The sequence below is a fragment of the Manduca sexta genome, chromosome 2 (genome assembly GCF_014839805.1).
Source record: "Manduca sexta isolate Smith_Timp_Sample1 chromosome 2, JHU_Msex_v1.0, whole genome shotgun sequence".
NCBI classification, from domain to species: domain Eukaryota; kingdom Metazoa; phylum Arthropoda; class Insecta; order Lepidoptera; family Sphingidae; genus Manduca; species Manduca sexta.
In genome coordinates this window covers 4,574,396-4,598,284 of record NC_051116.1, presented here as the reverse complement: position 1 = coordinate 4,598,284, position 23,889 = coordinate 4,574,396, and the positions used below count along the sequence as shown (strand labels likewise).

Below are 23,889 nucleotides of genomic sequence, written 5' to 3'. Positions count from 1 at the left end.
TTGACGAATATATTATATGACCGCGTTAAGAATTTACAATTTCAAAGAGGATAGGGCCCTAGCAACTTCATTTGATAATTTAAAAGTTGCGTCTCGTATTGAAGAAACAATGAATTTAAATGTTAAAAGGACTGCACATGAGTTAAGACAAATAATGCATACAAAATATTCTTCCACAGAAAATCTACAATATAACAAGGAAATACCACGATGTGATCGTAAAATGCATGGTATATAACGAAGTCGGAAACAGTGAGGAACAGGAAACTCTTGAAATTACTTGTAAGTTACAAGAAAAGTTGATTCTCATTTAACTTGTGGTAACTGTAGTTACGGAGAAAAAGTTCATCTTACACCGATATATAAATATTGTACATTAAAATTCGAAGTTGGCAAAATATTTCTTTTCAAAATGTTTGTTGCAAACATTTCTCAATAATCGTAATTTTTTATTATTGTTTTCGGTATTTTACTTCTTTAATATCTATGCCAATATTTTTATCTTCAAATTCTAATCTTGCTATATTGTCTAAAATATTTTCTCCATCATTAATTTTAAAGACATTTATCGAGGTAACTAAGGCAACTAAATAAACAATACTTATAGTTTACATACTTGTGAGTACAAAACATCCGAAATCTTTACAATTTTAGACGCACCATCATTCAGAAGTATGCCGAAAGACGTAGAAGCCGAAGTGGGCACAATAATCACATTGAGTTGTGACGTTGACGGATACCCAACTCCTGAGTTCAAGTGGCTCCACCATGAGGAAGATCAGGCCATAGTAAGTATTGTTATATCTGTAGTTAAAAAAACTTAGTGAAAACCCTTGTTTTTAAACTATTAGTTAAAATCTCTATCTCGCCGATGCTGATATTTCAGTTTGTGTAAATGTTTGTTGTTTATTATTAAAACCATGTAATTAAATTTGGATATAACGGAAAGACTAAGGCCTCAATGAACACAGACAGTCATTTATCCTTAATAATTGCGTGTCAGATTTTGAAGAAAAATTTCATTCAGAACTGCGAGCATATTTTGAGTTTATGCAAAGCCTTTCTAAACCAATTCTGAATATTTAACGATATTCGAAATATAATTACGTATAACAAAACATAATCACGTACACAGCGCCATGAATAGACTGAAATGTGAAACAATATTGTTAACAACCTAATGAATTAGTCGGTAAATAATTGTGAATTGCGAATGGAGCGCCCACGTCCGTAATATCGATTTAAACTTACACAACTTTGAGTGTGGACCGAATTTGAATTATTTTATTTTTGGTACGCTTTGTTAATTAACAATTAATACGCACTTACGCTTTTTATCCTCAAAAAGGTAGACTGATAATTAGAGCACCTCCTTTTTGCCGTGTATGTGATAGAGGCCGAGCACACGAACCTATTTCCAAACGGTTACAGTTCCCAGACTCCAGGCTGATACTCCATGATGTGCTAGGGGCCGAGCCTATCGCTGTATCGGATCCAAATTCCAGACTTCAGGCTAATACTGACCAGAAATCTTATATCACTTTGCAAGGCTCGGGATTTTAACTCGAAACATCGGAGCGTAGACAAGTATTTGATAATTTAACATCCTTGGTGGCGTTGCGTTACGCGGCATGCTTGCATGTGTATTTGATTCAATATCCGAGTTAGGTGAAGTGATAATTCTGTTCAGTATTAGCTCTGAGATTAGGAATATCAACTTAAAATAGCTAGACTCAACCCTTATTATATGAATTTAATGTAGCTAGTGAAGACCGCGTACTCTTCCATAATGTTGAAAGAAACAAAATCACGATGAACGTGTTTACAAAGCCTATGTTTCTTCAAATGCACTTCAAATTCAAAAAGTACATTTAAATTTCCATCTGAACTTACAATCTTATTTAATCCAAATAAAGTGAACGAAATTCCAACGAATATGCATAAAGTTCATATTCTTGAATTCGAAAAGTTTCAAGAATGTACATATTATAGTCCATACTTCCTCTTACAATCTAGGAGAGGTGTTAATAAAATTAACTCTGTGGTACGAGGAGATATTTCATACATAGCTCGATATAGTTTATATTGCGTGTTTATTATTTCATAAATTCCATGAAGTAGAGGAATATACGCTTGGAATTAAGGCATTACGCGAGACTACAATTATCGCAAGACAGACTAATAAAAATATTATGAAAGATAACAGTCTTTAGAGATTTCGACCTATTGGCTGTTATGTTTAAACGATCTGAATCTTCGATTCCTAATAATAGACCAATTGAAATAATGATTTACTATGTTTACGAATGTTAGGCAGTCCGTGACCACGAAGGCTGCAATCTCCGAAACATCGGGCGAAAATTATAATATAAAACGAAAATAAAATCCGAAAATTAGTTTTATTTTAAATAAAATAAATAATTTGTAAACGTGACCAAAAAACTTGTTCTGATTGCTCCATTTTCGAGAAGAATCGAAATAAGATGAGGATTGTTTATTGAAAATGACGTTAACTAGTACAGTATTAAAGTTCATTTTCCTTTCAGCAAGTGGGAAAGACTCCTAATCTCACCCTCACTCTGGACACCCATACAATCGGCCGATATCTCTGCCAAGCGAGCGTGCCTGGCTATCCAGAAGTAGAAGGAGAGGCATCAGTCTACATCAAAGGTAAGATACTGCCATCCTTTGGGAATTTTTCTTTTTTTTAATAATTTAAGGGCAGATTAGAGATAAAATATTACATAAAGTTATAAATAAGAGACATTTTATAAATCGTCTACCACCAGCAAATTTTTCATAAACTCGCAATTATGATATGGAAGAGTAAAATTAATAGTAGTATAATTAGCCACAAAAGTAGATGAACATTTTCAGAACGCGAGCAACACATATGCTGGTGGTAGGATATATGTTATATCCGCCCGGATAGCGACCGCCGTAAGATGTTAGAACCATAGTAGCCCATGTAAGTGTGTCGCGTTCCGGGATCAGCCTGTGTATATACGCATCCAACAGGCCGGCATAATTGTCGACTGCCAAGAGGATCTTCTGTCAGTCGACATTCTATTGGACCCTGATTACCATCAGGTGCCGTGGGGTCACTGTCATTCAAGTATAAAAAAGTGACTTACTAATAATACTTTTTCAAGTAAAAAGTTTAATATATTTTCATCCAGACAAACATAAAATTATATTTAGATTCATACCCTTATACACCACAACAGCATTCATACATACGTCCAATTTTGTATAATTTAAGTTTAATATTTTCTCGATTTTTGTATTATATGTTACAGTTAGCATGGTCATAACATTATGTTTTGATTTTTTTTGCTGAAAGTTTCACTGACACCTATAACACAGGTTCTGCTAACATAGGTATCAGCAGATCATTTTCTTATTGTGACAAATGTAATGCAATGAACTACTCTGTAACATTTGTACACCAACTGAATTTTGTAACATTTGTCTGTTTTAATAAAAATAAATTTATTATTATTATTTTTACTTTATAACAGCTGCGCAATACTTGCTCTTAGGTTGATATTCCCTTGACCGGTTTTTATTGTTTTTATGCATCAAAGCGGCGATAGCCTAGTTGGGTGTGGAACGGACTGCCAAGACGAATGTCCGCAGGTTCGAATCCCAAGGGCACACACCTCTGACGTTTCTAAAAAAAAAAACATGTGTGTATTCTTTGTGAATTTATTGTTCGCTTTAACGGTGAAGGAAAACATCGTGAGGAAACCTGCACGTTTGAAAAGTTCTCTATAGGCATTTCGAAGGTGTGTGAAGTCTACCAATCCGCACCAGGCCAGCGTGGTGGACTAAGGCCTAATCCCTCTCAGTAATAGAGGAGGCCCGTGCTCAGCAGTGGGCAAAGTATATAATACAGGGCTGATATTATTATTATTATGCATCATAGCCCTAAGTCTCTATTTATGGTGTGCAATTTTGCCATAAGATGCAGTAACTTTGCCGCATTGGATACTAGACGCAGCAATTAGATTGTAATTATACTACGAGTGAATTTGAAATGTCAGGGTTATTTTTAATAGAATTTTACTTGGAACATAATTTCATGTGAAATATGGACATTGCAGCATTAAATTAAATGTTTGAAAGTTTATTAATGAGTCTAAATTTACTATCCGGGTTTTTGAATGGCAAAGTTGACTACTTGATGATAAATAAATGCATTTTTATGTCTGAATGAAATATCAACCAGCAAAATGAATTATATAATGATACTTAATGTTTGTCACAATGATAGCGGCCTACTTTCTCTTGAATTATGACAGTAAAAAAGATATATAGTACTCGACAGTAAAAGCGGCTATAGCTTACTTGGTTATAGACGGACTGCCGTGACGAATGTTCGCAGGCTCAAATCCCAAGAGCACATACCTCTGACTTTTTTAAAGTTATGTGTGTATTCTTTGTGAAATATCGCTTGCTTTAAGGGTGAAGGAAAATGTTGTGAGGAACCTTCATACCCGAGAAGTTCTCTATACGAATTTTTAGGGTATGCGAACGCTACCAATCAGTAATAGGCCTGCGTGGTTGACTTTGAACCTAATCCTTCTCAGTGGTAGAGGAGGCCCGTGCCCAGCAGTGGGATAGTATATAATACAGGGCTGATATTATTTATTCAGTTGAGAATATTATCGAGCTTTATAAAATACAGTGCTCGACATTGAATATCATACATTGAGTTTAGAAAGACATCGGTTAGATTTTGGCTTCGTAAACCGTCTTCTTTATCATTCAGACCCATGTGAGTATTACTCAAAATAAGTGTTTTTCTCATCTTAATATATTAATTTTATATAATAATATCTGAATCTCTATATCGTCTTTAATATACAAAATAAAAGTATTATGCAAATATACATCTACAAAACATTTATTCGCACAATACAATGACACAAAGAAAACAAAAAAAGAATAATAATAAAACACACAAACAAATAGACAACATTACAAAAGAATAATTTAGTATTAGGACAACAAAAAATCATATAAGATAGAAAACCGTAATTATGTTTCGTAAAGACTATTTCGTTACGTACACTTATATTGAGAAATACTCATGGAAAGGTTTATTGGAGGCCTACGTCACAGAGACGACTACATAACGCTATTTATATATACAAATAACATAATTACAATATCTAGGTTAAATTCTTATGTAAAAATAAATAATAATAATAATAATATCAGCCCTGTATTATATACTTGCCCACTGCTGAGCACGGGCCTCCTCTACTACTGAGAGGGATTAGGCCTTAGTCAACCACGCTGGCCTAGTGCGGATTGGTAGACTTCGCACACCTTCGAAATTCCTATAGGGAACTTCTCAGATGTGCAGGTTTCCTCACGATGTTTTCCTTCACCGTTAAAGCGAACGATAAATTCACAAAGAATACACACATGATTTTTTAGAAAAGTCAGAGGTGTGTGCCCTTTGGATTTGAACCTGCGGACATTCGTCTCGGCAGTCCGTTCCACGCCCAACTAGGCTATCGCCGCTTCGTGTAAGATAAAGTAGCAGATAAAGGCGAACTTAATTAGCATGTTCCCATATTCCGAGAAAAGACAAACGAAGCCGTTTGCAATATCTTGTTCATAATAAACATCGAATATAAAGCTGTTCCTAATGATGTTATAACAACCGTAATGTCTATTTCTACGTAAAATAATTTTCATAGAATTGTGTATGTTCCGATAACAGCAAGCTTAACATGTTTTCAATGGAATATTGAAATCTATCATTACGTTTTATTATTGAAGACATTTTGGAATTACTCGCTGCATCGTTGTTTCTAGAACTATCACTTGTCCTTCTTAAAACGAGGCTTAAAAAGAATGCTCACCTTCCCGTAGGCAACGGCTTAGTTGTGCCTCTGGTATTGCAAAGTCCATGGCTGGTTGCTGCTCACCATCAGGTGGACCGCTCACTCGTTTGCCTAATAAAGCACACACACACATCATCATGCAATTATCCCCGAAGAGGTATGCAGAAGCGCCACAAGGGCACCCATATTTAACCAAGTGTGTTGCGTACAATGATGTGATAGGGGGCGAGCTTATCACTACGAACAAAAATGCCAGACTCCGGGCTGATACTAAGTAGAAAAATCTAATATCACTGTGCCCAACCCGATAATCGAACCAGGGTGAGGCAAAGAGATGACCACTGCTGGATATAGACCTCCTCTAGTATTAAAAGATTTATATTTGAATCCTCCACGCTATCGTAGCAAAGGTATACAGACTTCACATACCTTCAAAACATGCGTATTGTACGCAATAAATTTAAATATTTTATTTACCTTTCTGTTCATAACTGCATAGTTTGTAATAAAGCAAACTGCATAATGAATTTTCTTACTTAATACTTAAACATTTCAGCTAAAAACCACCTTAAAATACAAATTGAAATAATGTAGAAAGTCGGGTGTAATTCCAAAGAACACATGTAGGTCGCTTCCCTGTAAATGACAGGGAAGGGGAAGCGTTTTTCATGAATTACGAATGAGTTATCCTGAATTTGTTTCTTTGACATACGTAATAGGGGCCTCTGTAATTAATTAGTCGTGTTCGCTTTGGATACAGTATAATAAAGAATTCTTTGGATCGTCGGCCTACGCTTTTGTAATTAATAAGTTCCTTTGATAGCAATTATATTACATTTGATCTGATGTTTAAATGGTAAAATGTCTGTACTGAACCTGGTGTAATGCTAAGCATCAAAGTCAATGGTTCATATAAATGTGCCGCGTTTCGGGATCAGCCTGTGTATATCCGGTTAACAGGCCGGCATAATTGTGTCGACTGTCGATGGGAATTATGTCTCGTCAGTCGACATTTTATTGGACGCCACTTCAGTTGCCATCAGGTGCAGTGGGGACACTTGACCGATCCGCATAAAATAATAAGAGACCAGCATAATTGTTTTGACTAGCGAGTGCTATCCCTAAGTCGACACTATTTGTAACATATTCCACTTACCATCAGGGTTGGATCCTGAGCCTATATAAAAAAAGAATAATTGTCATCCTATATCTCGAGAAATTCGTTGAATATAAAAACCGATCCCCAAAAACGAATTATTGAAACCAACGTCTATATTGCTTTTGACCGTAGACACAGTCTTAACAATACCACTTTAGCACAAACTTAACACTCGCTCATTTTATTTTCCATTCTATCCAGGAAACATTTTTTCGTGCAGGCGGAGCAACGAACAAAAGAGCTAGTATTTAATATGACTGATATAATACAATTCTTCACCCACGATATTTCTCTCACAAAAGCACGAAGATTTTTGTACACTAAGACGTTATTTAATAATCATATTTTTGTTACAGGCCCACCAAAAATTATATCCAATCAGACCCAGTTCGGATCCCAAGGCGATACAGTGAATATAGAATGTGCCGCGTTCGCTGTACCACGAATTGATAACATTGTGTGGACCTTCGATGGTAGAGAGATCGATGCTATACATGATCAGGTAAGTGACATAATGTAAGTTCAAACCTTTACTGAAAGGGTAGGCAGAGGAGAAACTAATTCACTCATACTTCACTATTTTATTAAACCCAGGATCTAATACTTATTAGATCCTGGGTTTAATAAAATAGTGAAGTTTTCTTTCTCGCGTACTTACGCGAGAAAGAAATTTTAATCTGGTACAATTGAGTTATTTTTTTTTATATACGCGCTCTATTACCTCACCCCTCTGCATCAGATGGTAAGTGGAGTGGGGTCCAAAAGGATGTCCACCTGATAAAAGATTATTAACGTGATGATGTTTTCCAAATTGGAAGTCGAAGCCAGAAACACAGTTCGCACCCCGTGAACGATGTCACTTAAATCTTTTAGCGTGAGATCGCAAAAATTAGGCCAAGATAGCGTATTCATCACGATCTTCCATTCAAATTCAAGCAGACTGATATTCTTAGTGCTCTAGAAATCTTCTTTTTATGATTAACAGCATTTTAATTGTCCACAAAAATTAAAAAGTTTTAATGTTTCCAAATGAATTTCAGTAGTAAACAAAGAAAGAAATATTTATTGCTGGCATTAAAACACAGAACAAAAAAACAATACGAACGTCTATGAAGTCTATATATAAATAAGTATTTATGTTTCTTAAGATTACTTACAATAAAAAAAATAAGCAACAGCAACAGCAACAGCACCTCTCATTTATGAAGCAATGTTATGCTATTGAATATTAATGACATAGTTTAGACGTTATCTTCCTGCTAGCCGCGATCCCGTGGCCAGTAGAATTGATCTTGATATATTTCTCCTAGGACTACGCCTTCCTCGAAGACCTACAGCCAGGTGGCGTGGTCAACTCCACCCTCATCATCAGAGACAGTAGGTCCAAGCATTTCGGAGTTTATAAGTGCAACGTGTCGAATGACTACGGAAGCGACATCTTGGAGATCACCCTCAAACCTACAAGTAAGTGTATTAATTTTAAGAGCCTATATTTCGAAATAATTTCCGGTTTTAATTATCTTATATCATCTTACCACCCTATTATAATAATCAGCGATCGTAAACTGAATACAAAGCCAAAAATTTAAATACCGCATAAATTTGTCATCAAAATCCATATCAAATATGACGAACGCTCCAATGTTTTCTTTGTTCATGTTTACGAGCGGTATTAAAGTAACCACCACGTCGCCAACTTCTTTGCTTTTTAAAAATCTATCCATATAAAGGTTCTAAAAATATTCAAACTTTTGAACTTTGGTAATCCAGGAAATACAGAATTCGTCACATTTCGTGATCTGGTTTTAGGTATAAAAGATGATGAAAGATGTTATGCTGCCACTGTTATTAAGCATTTTACGACCTGGACTTTACGATGCTGCTTTATGGCCTTTCTTTTTGAGTTTATAAGAAAATTGGTAAACGTGATTTGATGAGCTTCGGTTTTATTCGTGGCCACAAATTATTACTTCCTGTTGTTACCTTTTAGTGGTTTAAGTGTGTTTTCGAAATTGATATTTATGATGTTGAATTTATGAGACATTTTAGGTTGACTTTCGTTTCTTATAAGTCGACTTTGATCTGTGTTATTAAATAGACTGTTAGTGATATTAAAACAAATAATTTTAATAGATTTAAATTCATTATACTGATAATAATTTACGTGAATATATTAAAAATGTCTTAGTGGCGTAGTTGTTGATACGACTGTAGTGCCGAGGTCTTGGGTATGATACCCAAGTAGGGCCATATTGGGAAATGGCGATAGGCTCCCACTATCACATCACACGGCGAAAAGTGGGTGTATTAGCTGCGCTCGTGTCCACCCCTTAGGGGATGGAAAACGAGAGTGTGTATTAAAACTTGTATAAATTATTGTATAAGTATATAAAATACATTACAGAAAGTCTACAGCCTCTATACCAGAGGCGATAAAAATAATATTTATAGATCATTTAACCCACTACTACTACGCCCTACTACTTTTCCTAATCGCTTTCAGTGTGTGTGTTCAGTAGGAGTAAAAAAATAAATAGGATTATGAATCAAAAGTTTCGTACAATAAGTATCAATTTTCATTGTAAAGGTTTTGTCATATACGCGGTATTATTCTTTCCCCGAAGGTTCACCGTAGTGTGCGTACACTCATGCTGTAACCACTATAAGTGGTTAAAGGAAGTAGTGGGGCGAGCCTTCATGGATGAAATTGTCTTTAATTTATACATATTATAAAACAAAGTCCCAATTTCTGTCTGTCTGTATGTTATCGATTTTCTCAAAATCTACTTATCGCATTTTTATGAAATTTGGTAAGGAGATAGTTTAGGACCCTGAGAAGGTTATAGACTACTTTATATCCCAGGAAAATATATAGCGGGACTTTTTTTCCGGAAAATTCCTTCACGGGGGGAAGTCGCTAGCAAAAGATGGTGAATGATATTTAAAATGACAAACACCATTCATTTTGGACACCTAGTGACCTAAAAAGAAGCGATACGATAAAGAAATAAATGAACACAAAAGAACAAACCATAAAACATTCCATAAAAGTTTCAATTATCCTTTGTAAGGAACTGACAGCGAGTATAAAATGTAGTGGAGCATTTTGTGAGGTTTATCATATTAATATTTTCTTACTAAGATCCGATCGGCGGAACCGCGAAGAGCGGCAATAGTTGGACGTGGAACGTACTGTTGAGACGAATGTCCGCAGGTTAAATCCCAAGGGCATACACCTCTGACTTTTCAAAAACAATTATGTATTTTTGTTAATTATTGTTTGCTTTAACTGTAAAGGAAAACATCACGAGGAAATCTGCATACCTGAGGTATTGTCTTTAGGAATTTTGAGGGTGTGTGAAGTCTACTAACACGCACTAGGCCAGCGCGGTGGAATAAAGCCTAATCCCTCTCAATAGTAGAGGAGGCCCGTGCCCAGTAGTATAATATCTATATTATATACTATCGCATCAGCTCTGGCTGATAATATTATATAAGATAGAATTCAGAAGGGTTCTTAGAAACTGTAGGTTAAAACATCTAAAGCATCATTCCAATAATGTCTCTTGAACTCGCACAGTAAAGTATGATACAGAGCTATTAAATTGTGGTGTTGCTTCTGTCTTTAAAATTTTAATACATAGCACCGGGCGAGTAACTCGCTCGGCATTGTTTTAAATGTGGCAAAGTAACTAAACTAGTTGATAAATTGCCGCGTAAATTAAAATGAGAGTATAATGATTAATGCCATTTTCTATAGATATTAAAATATATCCATAAAACAACATTTCCGTTACACTTTATTCTTGTCGAAAATTTACAATGTTACATAAAAATATATCAATCCGACTCCCACGAGGCCTACTTGGACCAAACTAATCCCATTTGTAAATCTACTTAGGAGTCAAACACAAACATTTGACCCAACATAAACTTCGCCACACAAAGAGCTAAGCTTTATAGTTAATAAAATATTGTATTTTTAAACAAATCTCTTCATATTGTCTTTTTAAATGTAGCGTAACACCCACAGCGTATATAGGTCGTTTTAGGGTTGTCACTTTTGATATAAATTTAAAAATAATGAATGTAACTATTAATGTTGTGTAATGTTACTTGTCTCTCATATGTGAGGGTCCGTCTAGGTAGGACCACCGCAATGTCTACTTCTGCCGCTAAGCAGTCACTGTTGTATTCCGGTTTGAAAGACATTGTAGCCAGTGTAATTACTGCACATTATAAGACTTAACACCTCATGTCTGACGATGACGAGTGCAGTGGATTGCCAAATAATACTTTGTATTTCAAGGTGTTGGATGGTGCTTTTCTGTTTATGAGCGGTCGTATTGCTTACCATCAGGCGAACGGCAAGCTCGTCTCGTCATTCAAAGCAATAAAAAATGTAACCATTATGTACAGCCTTAAAGTAGCAATAATGCTTTAATTTTTATTAATTCTATCATATATAGTTTTAGCTTCTTCTTAACACATTATGGTCAAAGCTATGTATGCCCAAAACAGGCATACATATTTAAAATTATATAATGTTTCATAATACCTATATTATATGTAATATGTAATACTGCTGTGTACCAAAATAAGTTTTATTTTTAAATTACTAGTTATTGGTAAAGGTTATCTCTCGCCATTTAATACTTTATTTAAACGCTATTAATTCAATTAGCCGTACATGAAAAAAAAATACAACATACAGATCCCACTGAGACTTGCCCCTTAGACATTATCAGTTATACTTATAACCTTGTCGTAGCGTTAAGAGGTGATTAAGAATTGCTTAAATAGCTGTTAAAAACATCACCGGTTTCTTAGCTTGAACCTTATTAAGAGACAAGATGGTAGGTTTTGACTTACAGCTGATTGAGTAAGTGTGTTTTAACTAAGCATACCATTGCGATTTTTTTAGAAGAACACAACACTAAGGAAGTCACTTTGTCATGTGTGGAAAAAAAATACAATTTACAAATCCTACTGTCAACCGTCCCCTAAGACATAAGATGTTAAATAACACTCAGCAGTTAAGATATTAATAGCCTATCCTTAAGTAACACAGTTAATCCAAATAGCACCATTAAGTTGCGATTCAGTAATGAAATTATATAATCGAGATAATTTCCACACGATTTCTGACCAGTTCCGGCAACCCTACGTCGGCCATGGGCTGTTAAGGCTCAACGGCCACACATTATCGTAAATGTATCGCCATTTTAACTTTATGGCTCACACATAAGTATGGGCCATCTATCAAGCTCCTTTATAAAACGGGTACACAGTCAATATTTTATCCGGATTTTTAGCTTGACGTATATTTGGTCTGCGTAAATTGAAATATGGAATAATGTCAACACCTGAATGAATTTTTAAAGTAGAATAAATTTACTTGAACGTTTTCCTACGTCGCTTTAAATTGTTGCTTTCGTTTGATAAATAATAGCTGTTTTTTTTTAAAAGAAAATAGTATCAAGCTTCGAATCTGTTTCTGTAGATAGACTCAAATAATCTTCAAATTTATAAGCCACTGAAGTATGTCTTGTAAGATATCAGAAAATAGTATTCGGGTACAGAATTTCTTTCTGTAGATCAAAGACATTAAACAGTATAGTTAGTTACTATAGATATATTTAAATTTGTAAGCCCCTAAAGTACAACCTTAAATGGCCCTCCCATTACACAAGTGGTTCAAGCATTCTTTGAGATAGTGCTAGTCCACAAAACCCTCGCTAACTACCTGCTAAATCTAGCTTTATCTGCGGAAACCGGAACCGAAAGTAATATGCAGCACAGAAAACCTCTGAATATTAAGATCCCCACTGAACCTGGCTTCTGTCCTATCTACGCTTTGAGGACTGAAATGCTAATCCATTAACAGTTCAGAGCTATGGTCGTTTCCATTATCAGGTTTCTTGAATTCTTCTTTAAGTTATGAATTGTGTCATCACCATCAGCCAGGATGTTTACGGCTGAACATGGGCTTCACCCAAAAAATTCCAGATTGATCTATTGGAAGCGGCTCGCATTCAGCAACCTCTTGCGAGTTTTATTAGATTATCAGTCCATCTCCTGGAATTTTATAACAGATTATCGAACAGATTTTTTTCTTCCTAGAAACTCTGCCGCTCCTACTAATACTGGTTGGTGTAACATTTGGCACCATCATGGTAGCTGCTGTGGTGATGTTGGTGATCCTGTGTCAAAGGAAGCAAAGGAAGAACAAACAGACCCAAGTTACAGAGAAACCTGATGTTACAGTCACTGCTGAAGAACTCTTCAAAGAGAACGATAGGAACTCTAACATAAGCGACTTAAAGTTGGAATTGCGACAGGCTAACGGGAGCTGCGAGATTGTGAGTAAATAAATGTTCAGATGATTCTAAGATTTAGTGATCTATTTGTATTTTGAATGGGATAACATTTGCTTTTTAGGACGATTGCTATAGAACAGGTAGCTGTACGTAAAATTAGATAAATAAATATGAATGATTGACCACAAACCTTATATACTTAAACGTTATTAAAATAAGTTTTATAATCTATATATTATCGTTTCCTTTCGTCTTAAAGGTCTGATAGATATTATTTTGTATAGTCCTAAATAATTAGCCTGCTAGTCCCCATTTATATCCAAATGCTAAATCAAGCTCATTTGCAGGACTACTCGAACACTGGATCAGACAGCACGTTGTGTTCAAACGCGAAGCTAGGCAGCGGCATTCCACTCGCTGGGTCCGTGCCTCTTACCACCATGAACCAGAATAACTACCCTCCTTACAGATACAGCAATGATTACACCGATCCTGCTTATGCTGATTGTTATAAGGTATGATTTGCGATTTAGATTATTTCAAACAAAGCAAGTTGTATTGAGAAGTCATAGATTTAATTCCTGGGTTGGGCCAGAGTGGATACGGGAAGACCTCTGGGTGCAGCAGGGCTTCGGGTTGGACTATTCTGAGTTCAAATCCTGAATACGCAACATTGGGTGCATCTGTAATACAATTTGCTTCTAATTGCAACCAAGAGAAACAGAGTAATATCATGCAGGTAGTCATAAAACTATTTCGACAACTCTCGAAAAAATCTGTGTCTTATATTATACTCTTGTCTTAGGTTAATGGTTTCAACAATGGGTACCAAACGTATGTTCATTACGGCCATGACTACACTCCAGGATCTCTAAGAGTCCAATCACCAACCCTAGGCAGTGACAAACTCACCCCAAACAGGTAAGAAGTATTATTGTTTATTTTTTTGTATGTACAGTCAGTCTTTAATAGCAACGATTTGACGGGAATAGAACGGGCTGTCACGAGAGATGTTCTAGATTCGTCCAATTTTCATTTGTACCTTAAGATATATAAACTACCAATTTGTTATTATCGCTAGCTTTAACTAAAATAAAATGTTGATCCTAGTTCCTTTGCCGATAACACGTCTATAAATTATCAAAAACAAAATTGATTGAAAACTATAAAGTTTATACATGATAGTAACATAATATTTTGTCATTAATTATTTCAAGTGGTGAAAGTAATCTACTTATATGTTAACATTAATGTGTCTTCCCTTGAAGTTAACCTTTCAAGGTCATGTCCAAAGTCAAGTACAATTTCAAGGACTTATTACACCTTGTTATAGAAATGTTATGAAATCTGACATGTGTTATTGATGACAAATATTTGACAAACACTGCTTTTGAAAACAATAACATTATAACTTAATTTGACTCCTCACGCACCACGTATTTAGGCTGTTTTAGTCAGATCTGTAAATCGATCAATAATTATTCTAAGTAATGGATCATTTATTAACAAGCTTTGTAAAATATCCATTTATAGTCCAACCTGTGATACATGTCAATAAGACTTCACTTAATGATGTTTAGGACAACGCCTTTAAATTCTTTAAGAACTTTAGGATCAACTGCAGCTATTTCTGCTTCAATAGTATCGAGCACTATAATTTCATTTTAAGCAATAATATTAACTTTATCTGCTACTTCTACAGTAATAACCAACAAAACATTTAAATCAGGTCCATAAACGGCAGTCTGCCAAGAAGCGTAGACACTCCGTCTACAGTCCAATTTAATCCAGGGAATGGATCCCAGAACAACTCACTGCAACGTTCAGCCAAGAGGCAAGACAGCAGCAATGCTTTGAATAACTTGGGCCTGCCGAATCCTGAAGGTGAGTGTTATGGTCTACTTCTTCCTCTCTTGGTGTCTGGCGTCTGTTTTTGAGATTAACTGGAGTAATATTGAATGAATGAATAAATCCTCCTAGCTAAATTTTAGGGCCATGGCGGCCAATCTCAACGGAGATCAGCCAGATACGTAGGAGATATTATATAGGTAGTGCACAAGTGTGTTCGCAACACACAAACACTCTCTGTTCCTTTACCCTCATAGTCCGGTGAGACGTCAATCCGACATGGCCGGAGAGACCAGGCGAAGGTCCAACGGCTCTACGTGCTTTCCGAGGCAGCCAACATCCTGACTCCGAGCTGAGAGACTAAGTAATAAGTAGATAGAAAAACCCAGTTACAAATATTTTCGAAGTAGTACGTACGAATACGAACGTTGAACAATTACTACTGCGCCACCGAGGCAGTCTAAAGCAGGTAATATTAACCAGTGATAAAATACCAACTTGTATGTATGTGTGAAACTGGAACAGTACGAGATGTAAACTTTGCTCCTTAATTAGCTAGGTTCAAAGGCAAAAAAACTCATGATAAAATAAAATACCTGATATTTCTTCACAACAAAAATAAGAATTCGAATAACTTTTACTTTCTTTCTACTATATTTTGAATATTATTTGATCTCATAGATGAAATATAACTCGACCTCATCATGGTATAAGATTATCACAAAAGCTCTTCTTAAACTGGATAAAAGTAACAAACGAAATGTATCTCAATATCTATAAACATTAAGACATATAGATTTGGCGTAAGCCATCTTAAATCCATAGCAAGAAAACTCAAAGCCCTCCAAGAGGCAAACGAGGCAAAAAACCAAATTGGATTATTATATAAAACCCAGTTTCTGGTCCCGTGAAACACAAAAGCAACGTTAAGCTTATTAAAATTTATCTCTTGTTATATTTTCGTTCCGTTTCGTATGGCGAACTAGGTTTTGATCGTATCATTGCTCGGTTAAAAGTCTCCAATGAACATACGATATCTGTAATTACACAGTATTCTTTATTTGTTTTTTTTTTTTATTGTTTTGAATGACGAGACAAGCTTGCCGTTCGCATGATGCTAAGGGATACGACCGCCCATAAACAGTAGTAACACCATCCAACACCTTGAATTACAAAGTCTTGTTTGGTATTCCACTGCGCTCGCCATTCTGAGACATTTGAGGTTAAGTCTTGTTATATCCAGTAGTTACGCTGGCTACAATGTCGTTCAAACCGGAACATAATAGCGACTAAACACTGCTGCTTGGCGGCAGAAATAGACATTGCAGTGGCACCCACCCAGGCCGACTCTCACATATGAGAGACCTCCCATCAGTAGAAAATTAAATTCTCACTATATGAAACAATGAAGGTCCTGTATAAATGGGTCATCGATCTAATAATATATTCAATGCACTTCTAGCGAGCAGACACTGCAATTGTTCATGCACATCTTTACTTCATAGCTCGTGGAATCATCACCCATAGTTCGCTCCTTAAATACGTTGTCATAAGATTCCTTTTAACACAGCGTAGTTCACGAGATTTTTGCAAACATTCGTATTTGTCCGATTTGGACGCACGATAGTAGTTGTTCGTGGCATACGCCATCTACGTCGGCCCTTCAAAATATATTTTATTCAAGTTCATTATAAAGAGTACAAACAGATTCATTCAATTACGTAAATTATGAAATGTCCTCCATCATTTCAGATAGAACGCTCCCGTAATTGTTAAATAATGATTTCTTTTTCCACGAATATCTGTTTCTGGGAATCTTATATTATTCTGAAAACAAAATGTACCAAATACTTATAAACAAAATGTTGTATAATTTCATGGAGGAAATATCAAAATAGGATTTTCTATGAATTAACTAATGCGAAACAACAAATGACAGGAGTATTTTAGTATTTTTTTAAGAGTTCAATGGCGGACGCTTTACTAGCAACTATCGAGTCTCTTTGATAGTCATTAATTGGTTCATAATATAAAAGTCAGTGATGTTCGCATTGTTTATAGCTTTAACACTTGAAAATTCCCAGGTTTACAACCCAAGTCTAATTTCAAGACATATAATAATTTAAAAACGTAGGCCCGCTATGATTCTTCGTCATGCAGGTTATGACTTTGTTACCTTATTAAGTAAACGAGTAAGCAGTTTACCTGATGGTAAGCGATGCCTGCCACCGATGGTCTTTTAGCAATTATAGGGGTGTAACTATGCCGCTGCCTACCAGGAGGTGAGCATCCAACACCAGCCACATAATGGCTGGGGTAATTCAGACCGGTAGCATTCTTGATATGGCCACAAAAATCGATCTAAAATTTAGTCTCTGAAAACTCCATTTACATTAACAATTTGTCCACAGCGGGCAGAGTTCCCAACGGTGGGATTCATGGGGTGGACATAAGATACGCGGCCACTTATGGGAACCCCCATTTAAGGACTGGGGGAGGGTTGGGTTTCGCCAACACTGTGAATACAGCGAAGCCTGCATCTACTCCTGCGCCCCCGCCTTACTCTTCAGTTAGAAGCTCTGTTATTTTGCCTTCAGGTATTATCATTGACACTTTCAACACGAATACTATTTATACATCTATTATTATTGCTTCAGTAGCCTTTGCTAGCGGTATTGCCCGCGCAATTAAGTTTTTCCGAGATAAAATTCCCGATTTTTATGGACCGTATATTTTAGTTAGATCTCTGGCAATACATCAGTGAAAACTATATTTAATTACACGTAGTAGTTTTTGCGTGATTCGTGTACAAACATACAGACAGACAGACAAAAATAAAAAAAAAAAAATTGGCTTTTGTTGCTGTAATAAAGACCCCCCATATTAGTATTTCTTAAATATCTATAATGTACAGATATCGACCTGTTACAATTTATGAATATTTCTCCATTCGTGCTCTAGTCATTGCAACTTGTACAGACCTAAGAGATAATTCCACATCAGCATTAACCTTTATCTTTCCACCAGGCACGTCCTCCCACTCGATAACATCACCGACAAGTTTGGCGTCACCACAATGTACGACTAGTCCCATCACCACATCTACCATGTCTACAGACAGCACACAGCCAGCGGTAAGTGATTTTATTGTAATGCTACAAGCTTTTGCTTGCGGTTCAGCCAAGGTGAAATTCTATTTGAGAAATTTTAGAAACTAAATAGCCTAGTCTTTTCATGAAGCTTCTGTAATCATTTCTTATGCTTCACGAATGTTAGACATTGCAATGTTGTTTTTTATGGATTTTGTCGCGGTTTTGTATATTATTACTTTTTCCCGGCGTTTCGAAGACTGCAGCGTTCGTGGTCCTCCCCGTGACCGGGAAGCTTCTGTTCAAATTTCATTATAATCGGCTTAGTGATATAACCATTAAAGCGGAACAGACGAATTACTTTCGTATAAATATTATATTAGTATGGATTTCTGCTTTTATATTTTAAAAACGAAGAATTAGGAGAGCAGATATATTATTCCCTTTTGCGAATCTATTATGTTGGATAATAATATGGTTGAAGTCCACTGAACGTTATTCGGTTTATTTATTTTTAGTAATCATAGTCCCCGAAGATTTTTTTATGGCCTTGAATGATGAGACGACCTTGCCGTTCGCCTGATGGTAAGCGATATGAACGCCCATAAACAGTAGCAACACCATCCAACACCTTGAACTACAAACTATTGTTTGGTATACCACTGCGTTCGCCATCCTAAGACATGATATATTAAGTCTTATTATGTCCAGTAGTTACACTGGCTACAATATCCTTCAAGCCGGAACACAACAGTGACTACACACTGCTGCTTGGCGGCAGAAATAGACATTGCGGTGGTACCTACCCAGACGGACTCTCACATACGAGAGCCACCAGTTTTTTTTCTATTAAGTGGTATTTGAAGGTGATATTTTTTATTGGGTCACATAATAACTCAACAATCTCCCCACAGATTGGCGTGGCGACGTCTTCAACGACACCGCAGTCGCCGAGCGCGCACTACATTCTAGCACCGTCGAATAGGACTATTGGAAACGCAACCGTTACTAAAAAGGGTAAGCCTGACCACCAATATATCTGATTTAGATTTAAATAAGGGCTGGAACTAAGCGCTTCGCTTCCACCTTTATTGTGCGGACAGCCAAATTGTGGAATAGGGTATTTGACTTACTTTTTTTATAACTTTTATAAAATATGTACGTAATAAATTCTAAAAAAGAAGAAATCATTTAAATCTGAAAAATCTACAAGTTACAAGCAATTGAAATTTGATTGTAAAGGTGGGTGTGAAAAAGCAGAAGAGACGAAATACTTGCGTGTGACGTCAGCGGGCATTACGATGCGTGCGAAAGAAAGAGATAGAGCGATCCCCATTCCGCGCCCATTCCTACACGTAGCAATATTTTAAATTTGATTTACTGTATCATTTCTTATCGAATTTTAATACTGTTTTCTTAAGATTTCTTTTTTGTACTAATTGTTTTACATATTAAAAAATGCATAAAGTCAAATATAGTCAAATTACCTATTCGCTATCATCGTATTTCCGCATAGATATAATTTGAAGCTCTTCAAGTTGCGAGTGAATTGGTTTGTTCTGGGCAAGAATGCTTCACTTAGGCCGCATCATCGCTTGCCATCAGGCGGATAGCGGTCAAACGTGAGCCCATTTAGCATAAAATAAAATATTATTCAATATTTGGACGTTTGCGTATTAAATATTATTTATTTTTGGATAATTTGTGGATTGGTACATTTGGTATAACTGGGTCTAATATTATAAGTATTGGCATATCATACTAAAAATATATGAATAAATTATACTGATAAAAATATTATATACTGGACAATCTTTAACTGATAAGTTGACCTGAAAAAATCTAATTGAATTAAAAAAAAAAACATTTTACGATAGAACTCTACTGTTAAATGCAATAGAGTTACTTGGATATAATGTAATGCAATCCATTTTTCACAGGTAACGGGCTACAATCACCTTTAGCGACGCATGTATAAAGTGCAGTTTCCATTGACTCTACATAGAGATAAGTGATGTTTGTAAAAATTGACGTCAATTTATATTTTAACGTGTTATCATAGTTATATTTCTAATTGTATATCCCTTTATGTTTTACAATCTCATTCTGATCATGCCTATTTTGATGTAATTTTCATCGAATATTTTAATTCTGTTGTATATACGTAGACAGATAAATATGTACTTAATAAAATATAATAATTTTACGCAATAATGGTCAGTAGGTAACAGTAGACCTTCATAAATAAATATGGCCTATCTAAAGTATTCTGTTAGTGTTAATTACAATATCTGTCTTAAAATAACTTATTTAAACTGTCAATCGAAACTGTCAATTCCTGTCAAATTATTATTTTTAACGTCCTACTTCAACATAATTTCCCATATTAATTTGTCAAAGTGCCAAAGTGACAACGTCAGAATGACAGCTGTAAACTTTTCTACGCAAAGGAAACTCGTCCGTACAGCCAACAACATTTTAAATATTAAGTCGGAATAGTTAGGAAATTGCTTTCATTAATTAAACTGGTCCTTTGTAATGCAAAGAACTGTGAATTGAACCGAAAAGGTACTGAGCTCGTAAACTATAGCGTATAGCGTGTTAGTATTCAAACCTAGTTAATAGAAAGTAAAAAATCGCACAATAAAAACTTTTTCCTTGTAAATTTAGGTTGGTAGCGGATTTAGAAATTGTTATGGGGTCTTGACCCCCCAGCTTATATACATATGACTCCCTACTTCGAACGATTAAAGAAAACTATCGTCTATTATAAAACCGGTGAACGATGAAGCATTTGATAACTATAGAATTCGTGCTCCTATTTATTTATAAATTGACAAAATATCCGCAGTAATAATTAAATTAAACCTATTAAGTTACGAAATATCAATTTTAAAACCGGCCAAGCACTAGTCAAGTTGAATGATAGGGCTTTTACTTACATCGTATTAGTCTCTGCAAATATACTACGCGACAAAAGGCTCGCGGTATAAACTTCACTAATAATACATTAGCAGGCTTTGTATATTGAACCTTATAGCATAATTACCCCCCACTCCTAAGTCAGGCCCTGTACAGCTTGTCCGTGATTGATCGTTTATTTAAGCCCCAAGTTCCATACGACCGATAAATACAGCTCGACACCATTCACAAATAATGAGATGCTAAAATATACCAGGTTTTTTGTTAATGCCTTTTTGTGCTTTATAATTCTTTGGTGGCCGGTGGAGATATTTTGATCTTTATAAATAATTAACTTCTTTAATAGTGTAATGGGCTGCATAATTAATATTCTTTCCATAGATATCAGAACAATTCATAGTACAATAATCAAAACTAATAAATCAAATCGAGATTTCAACATTTTCACAAGTAAAATCCAAACGCAAGAAAACAGATCTTAAATGTTTTCTTGGAATAAAAAGTAGAAAATCGCGGGCCACTTGACATAATCAAGCTCTGGTCCGTCGCTGCATAAAATTAAAAAGTTCAAATGTAAACCAAGTTTTCTCATTTTAATAGTAACAATCTGTCAATGCTAGATAACACTGAGCGGTTTAACGAAGTTTAAGTAAAACTCGTCGAATAGCTTTTTATGGACGGTAAAAGTAACAGGTAAAAGTTATAATGCCTGCTGTATGTGCATGGGTAGAGTGAACAGTATAGTCAACTTACTGGTGGTAGGATATATTTTATATCCGTCCATATAGTGACCACTATGGTGTTAAAATCCGCCATAGTGGCCCACGTAAGTGTGTCGCGGGATCAGGTACGTACGGTTGTAAGGCCGGCATAACTGTGTCGACTGCTGAGGGGTAATCATCTCTCGTCAGTCGATATTCCATTTGTAGCCTACATCATTACTACACCTACATTATATTTAATAAAACATGTGTGATGTACCGCTAGCTTCGTATGAGCGGCGGGCGATGTAACGGTGTCGAGTCCCCCGCTCATCGGCGACACTCGCGCCGACCGCACGCACCAGTCGCGATTTACACCTGACGCGGGACGCTTGTCGCTTGTGCCGCTGTTCCTTGTTTTAATATATGTTACAAAACGTGATATCGGACAATAAATTTGTGGTACCGAACGTGCTGGTTTCCGTTCCAAAGAAAACCCTGTGAATTTCCCTAAACATTCCCCACTCCACTTACCATCAGGTGTAGTGGAGTTCCTTTACCAAGCATCTATAAAAAAGCTGCTTAACACTTAACAGGGACTTAACATTTATGTAACAATGTATCATCGTATCAAAGCATTAAAGTCATTCTATAACAATAAAATAATAATAATTTATTGTTTCTCTCACTGTCGCTTTAGCGAAACTTTATTTCCAACTGTCAAACTCGGAGTTGTCACTTTGACATTGACAGATCATGTCGTTTCGGCATGGCACAATTTGACAGGACAGAACTTTTAATAGATCCGAGTCAATTTTCTTTCAATTCTCTATGGTACTAATAAATTAAGGTTTAATATAAATACGCTACTAATGTTTTTATACGATTTATATAAAGGAATACATAGAAATGATATTAAACTTAATGTGTAAGAAATAGAGTCCTTTTTAATTCATAGAATATGCTATAGGAAGTTATTTGGGATTAGCTAAATTTTAAAATGTCTACCCGATACGATTTTAAATCTATCAACCACTTTTTTAAAAGTAAATAATTTGAAATATAACGAATTACTGAAACTGATTAATAAAAAATAGATCGCGTAAAATCTTGAAAAATAACAAATGTTTTTAGAAATTAGCTACTCCCACTCTCTATGGCGACATATCACAATATTGTTTTCAAAAACACTGTCCCTTTGAAAATACTACATGTCTATTAGAATAAGGTTATTTTAGAAACTTTGTGCCATTAATTCTCATACATATCTTGCGAATACATCATAAGCACTTCCATGGGCGTGTGTGTGTTTATAGAAGGGGGAGTTGAAAAAAACAGCACTTGAGTATTTATCAAAATAAATGATCATAACGAAATAGATTTTTTTCCATTTGGACCAGTAGTTCCTGAGATTAGCGCGTTCAAACAAATAAACAAACTCTTCAGCTTTATATAATAGTATAGATAATAATAATAATATCAGCCCTGTATTATATACTTGCCCACTGCTGAGCACGGGCCTCCTCTACTACTGAGAGGGATTAGGCCTTAGTTCACCACGCTGGCCTAGTGCGGATTGGTAGACTTCACACACCTTCGAAATTCCTATAGAGAATTTCTCAGATGTGCAGGTTTCCTCACGATGTTTTCCTTCACCGTTATAGCGAACGATAAATTCACAAAGAATACACACATGATTATAGAAAAGTCAGAGGTTTGTGCTCTTGGGATTTGAACCTGCGGACATTCATCTTCGCAGTCCGTTCCACACCCAACTAGGCTATCGCCGCTTGAAATAGTTTTTACGAAAGATTATTTTTTTTTGTCTTAATACATCCATTCTGTATATTATGTGATAAGTACTTATATTAAGACACAAAAAAATGGAAGCGACAAAAAAAAATTAATAGTATTTTGTAAAAACTATTTCGTTACGTACATTTATCCTAATACTCACTTCGTACATTAAAAATTATATCTTTAAATTAA

General features: G+C 35.6%; 1 protein-coding gene across 1 annotated transcript in view; it reads left to right on the top strand.

Annotated features, from left to right (window-relative positions):
- Positions 1-23,381, top strand: part of LOC115453598 (irregular chiasm C-roughest protein) — a 129,462-nt gene extending 106,081 nt beyond the window's left edge. The window contains exons 10-22 of the mRNA XM_037437135.1: positions 180-282; positions 655-788; positions 2,547-2,670; positions 7,377-7,522; positions 8,331-8,484; positions 13,144-13,382; positions 13,688-13,855; positions 14,146-14,261; positions 15,070-15,224; positions 17,600-17,785; positions 18,216-18,322; positions 19,192-19,294; positions 20,218-23,381. Of these exons, the coding sequence (XP_037293032.1) occupies positions 180-282; positions 655-788; positions 2,547-2,670; positions 7,377-7,522; positions 8,331-8,484; positions 13,144-13,382; positions 13,688-13,855; positions 14,146-14,261; positions 15,070-15,224; positions 17,600-17,785; positions 18,216-18,322; positions 19,192-19,294; positions 20,218-20,255 (1,773 nt within the window). The 3' untranslated portion in view covers positions 20,256-23,381. The remainder of the gene's footprint in view (positions 1-179; positions 283-654; positions 789-2,546; positions 2,671-7,376; positions 7,523-8,330; positions 8,485-13,143; positions 13,383-13,687; positions 13,856-14,145; positions 14,262-15,069; positions 15,225-17,599; positions 17,786-18,215; positions 18,323-19,191; positions 19,295-20,217) is intronic.
- The last annotated feature ends 508 nt before the right edge of the window (positions 23,382-23,889 follow it).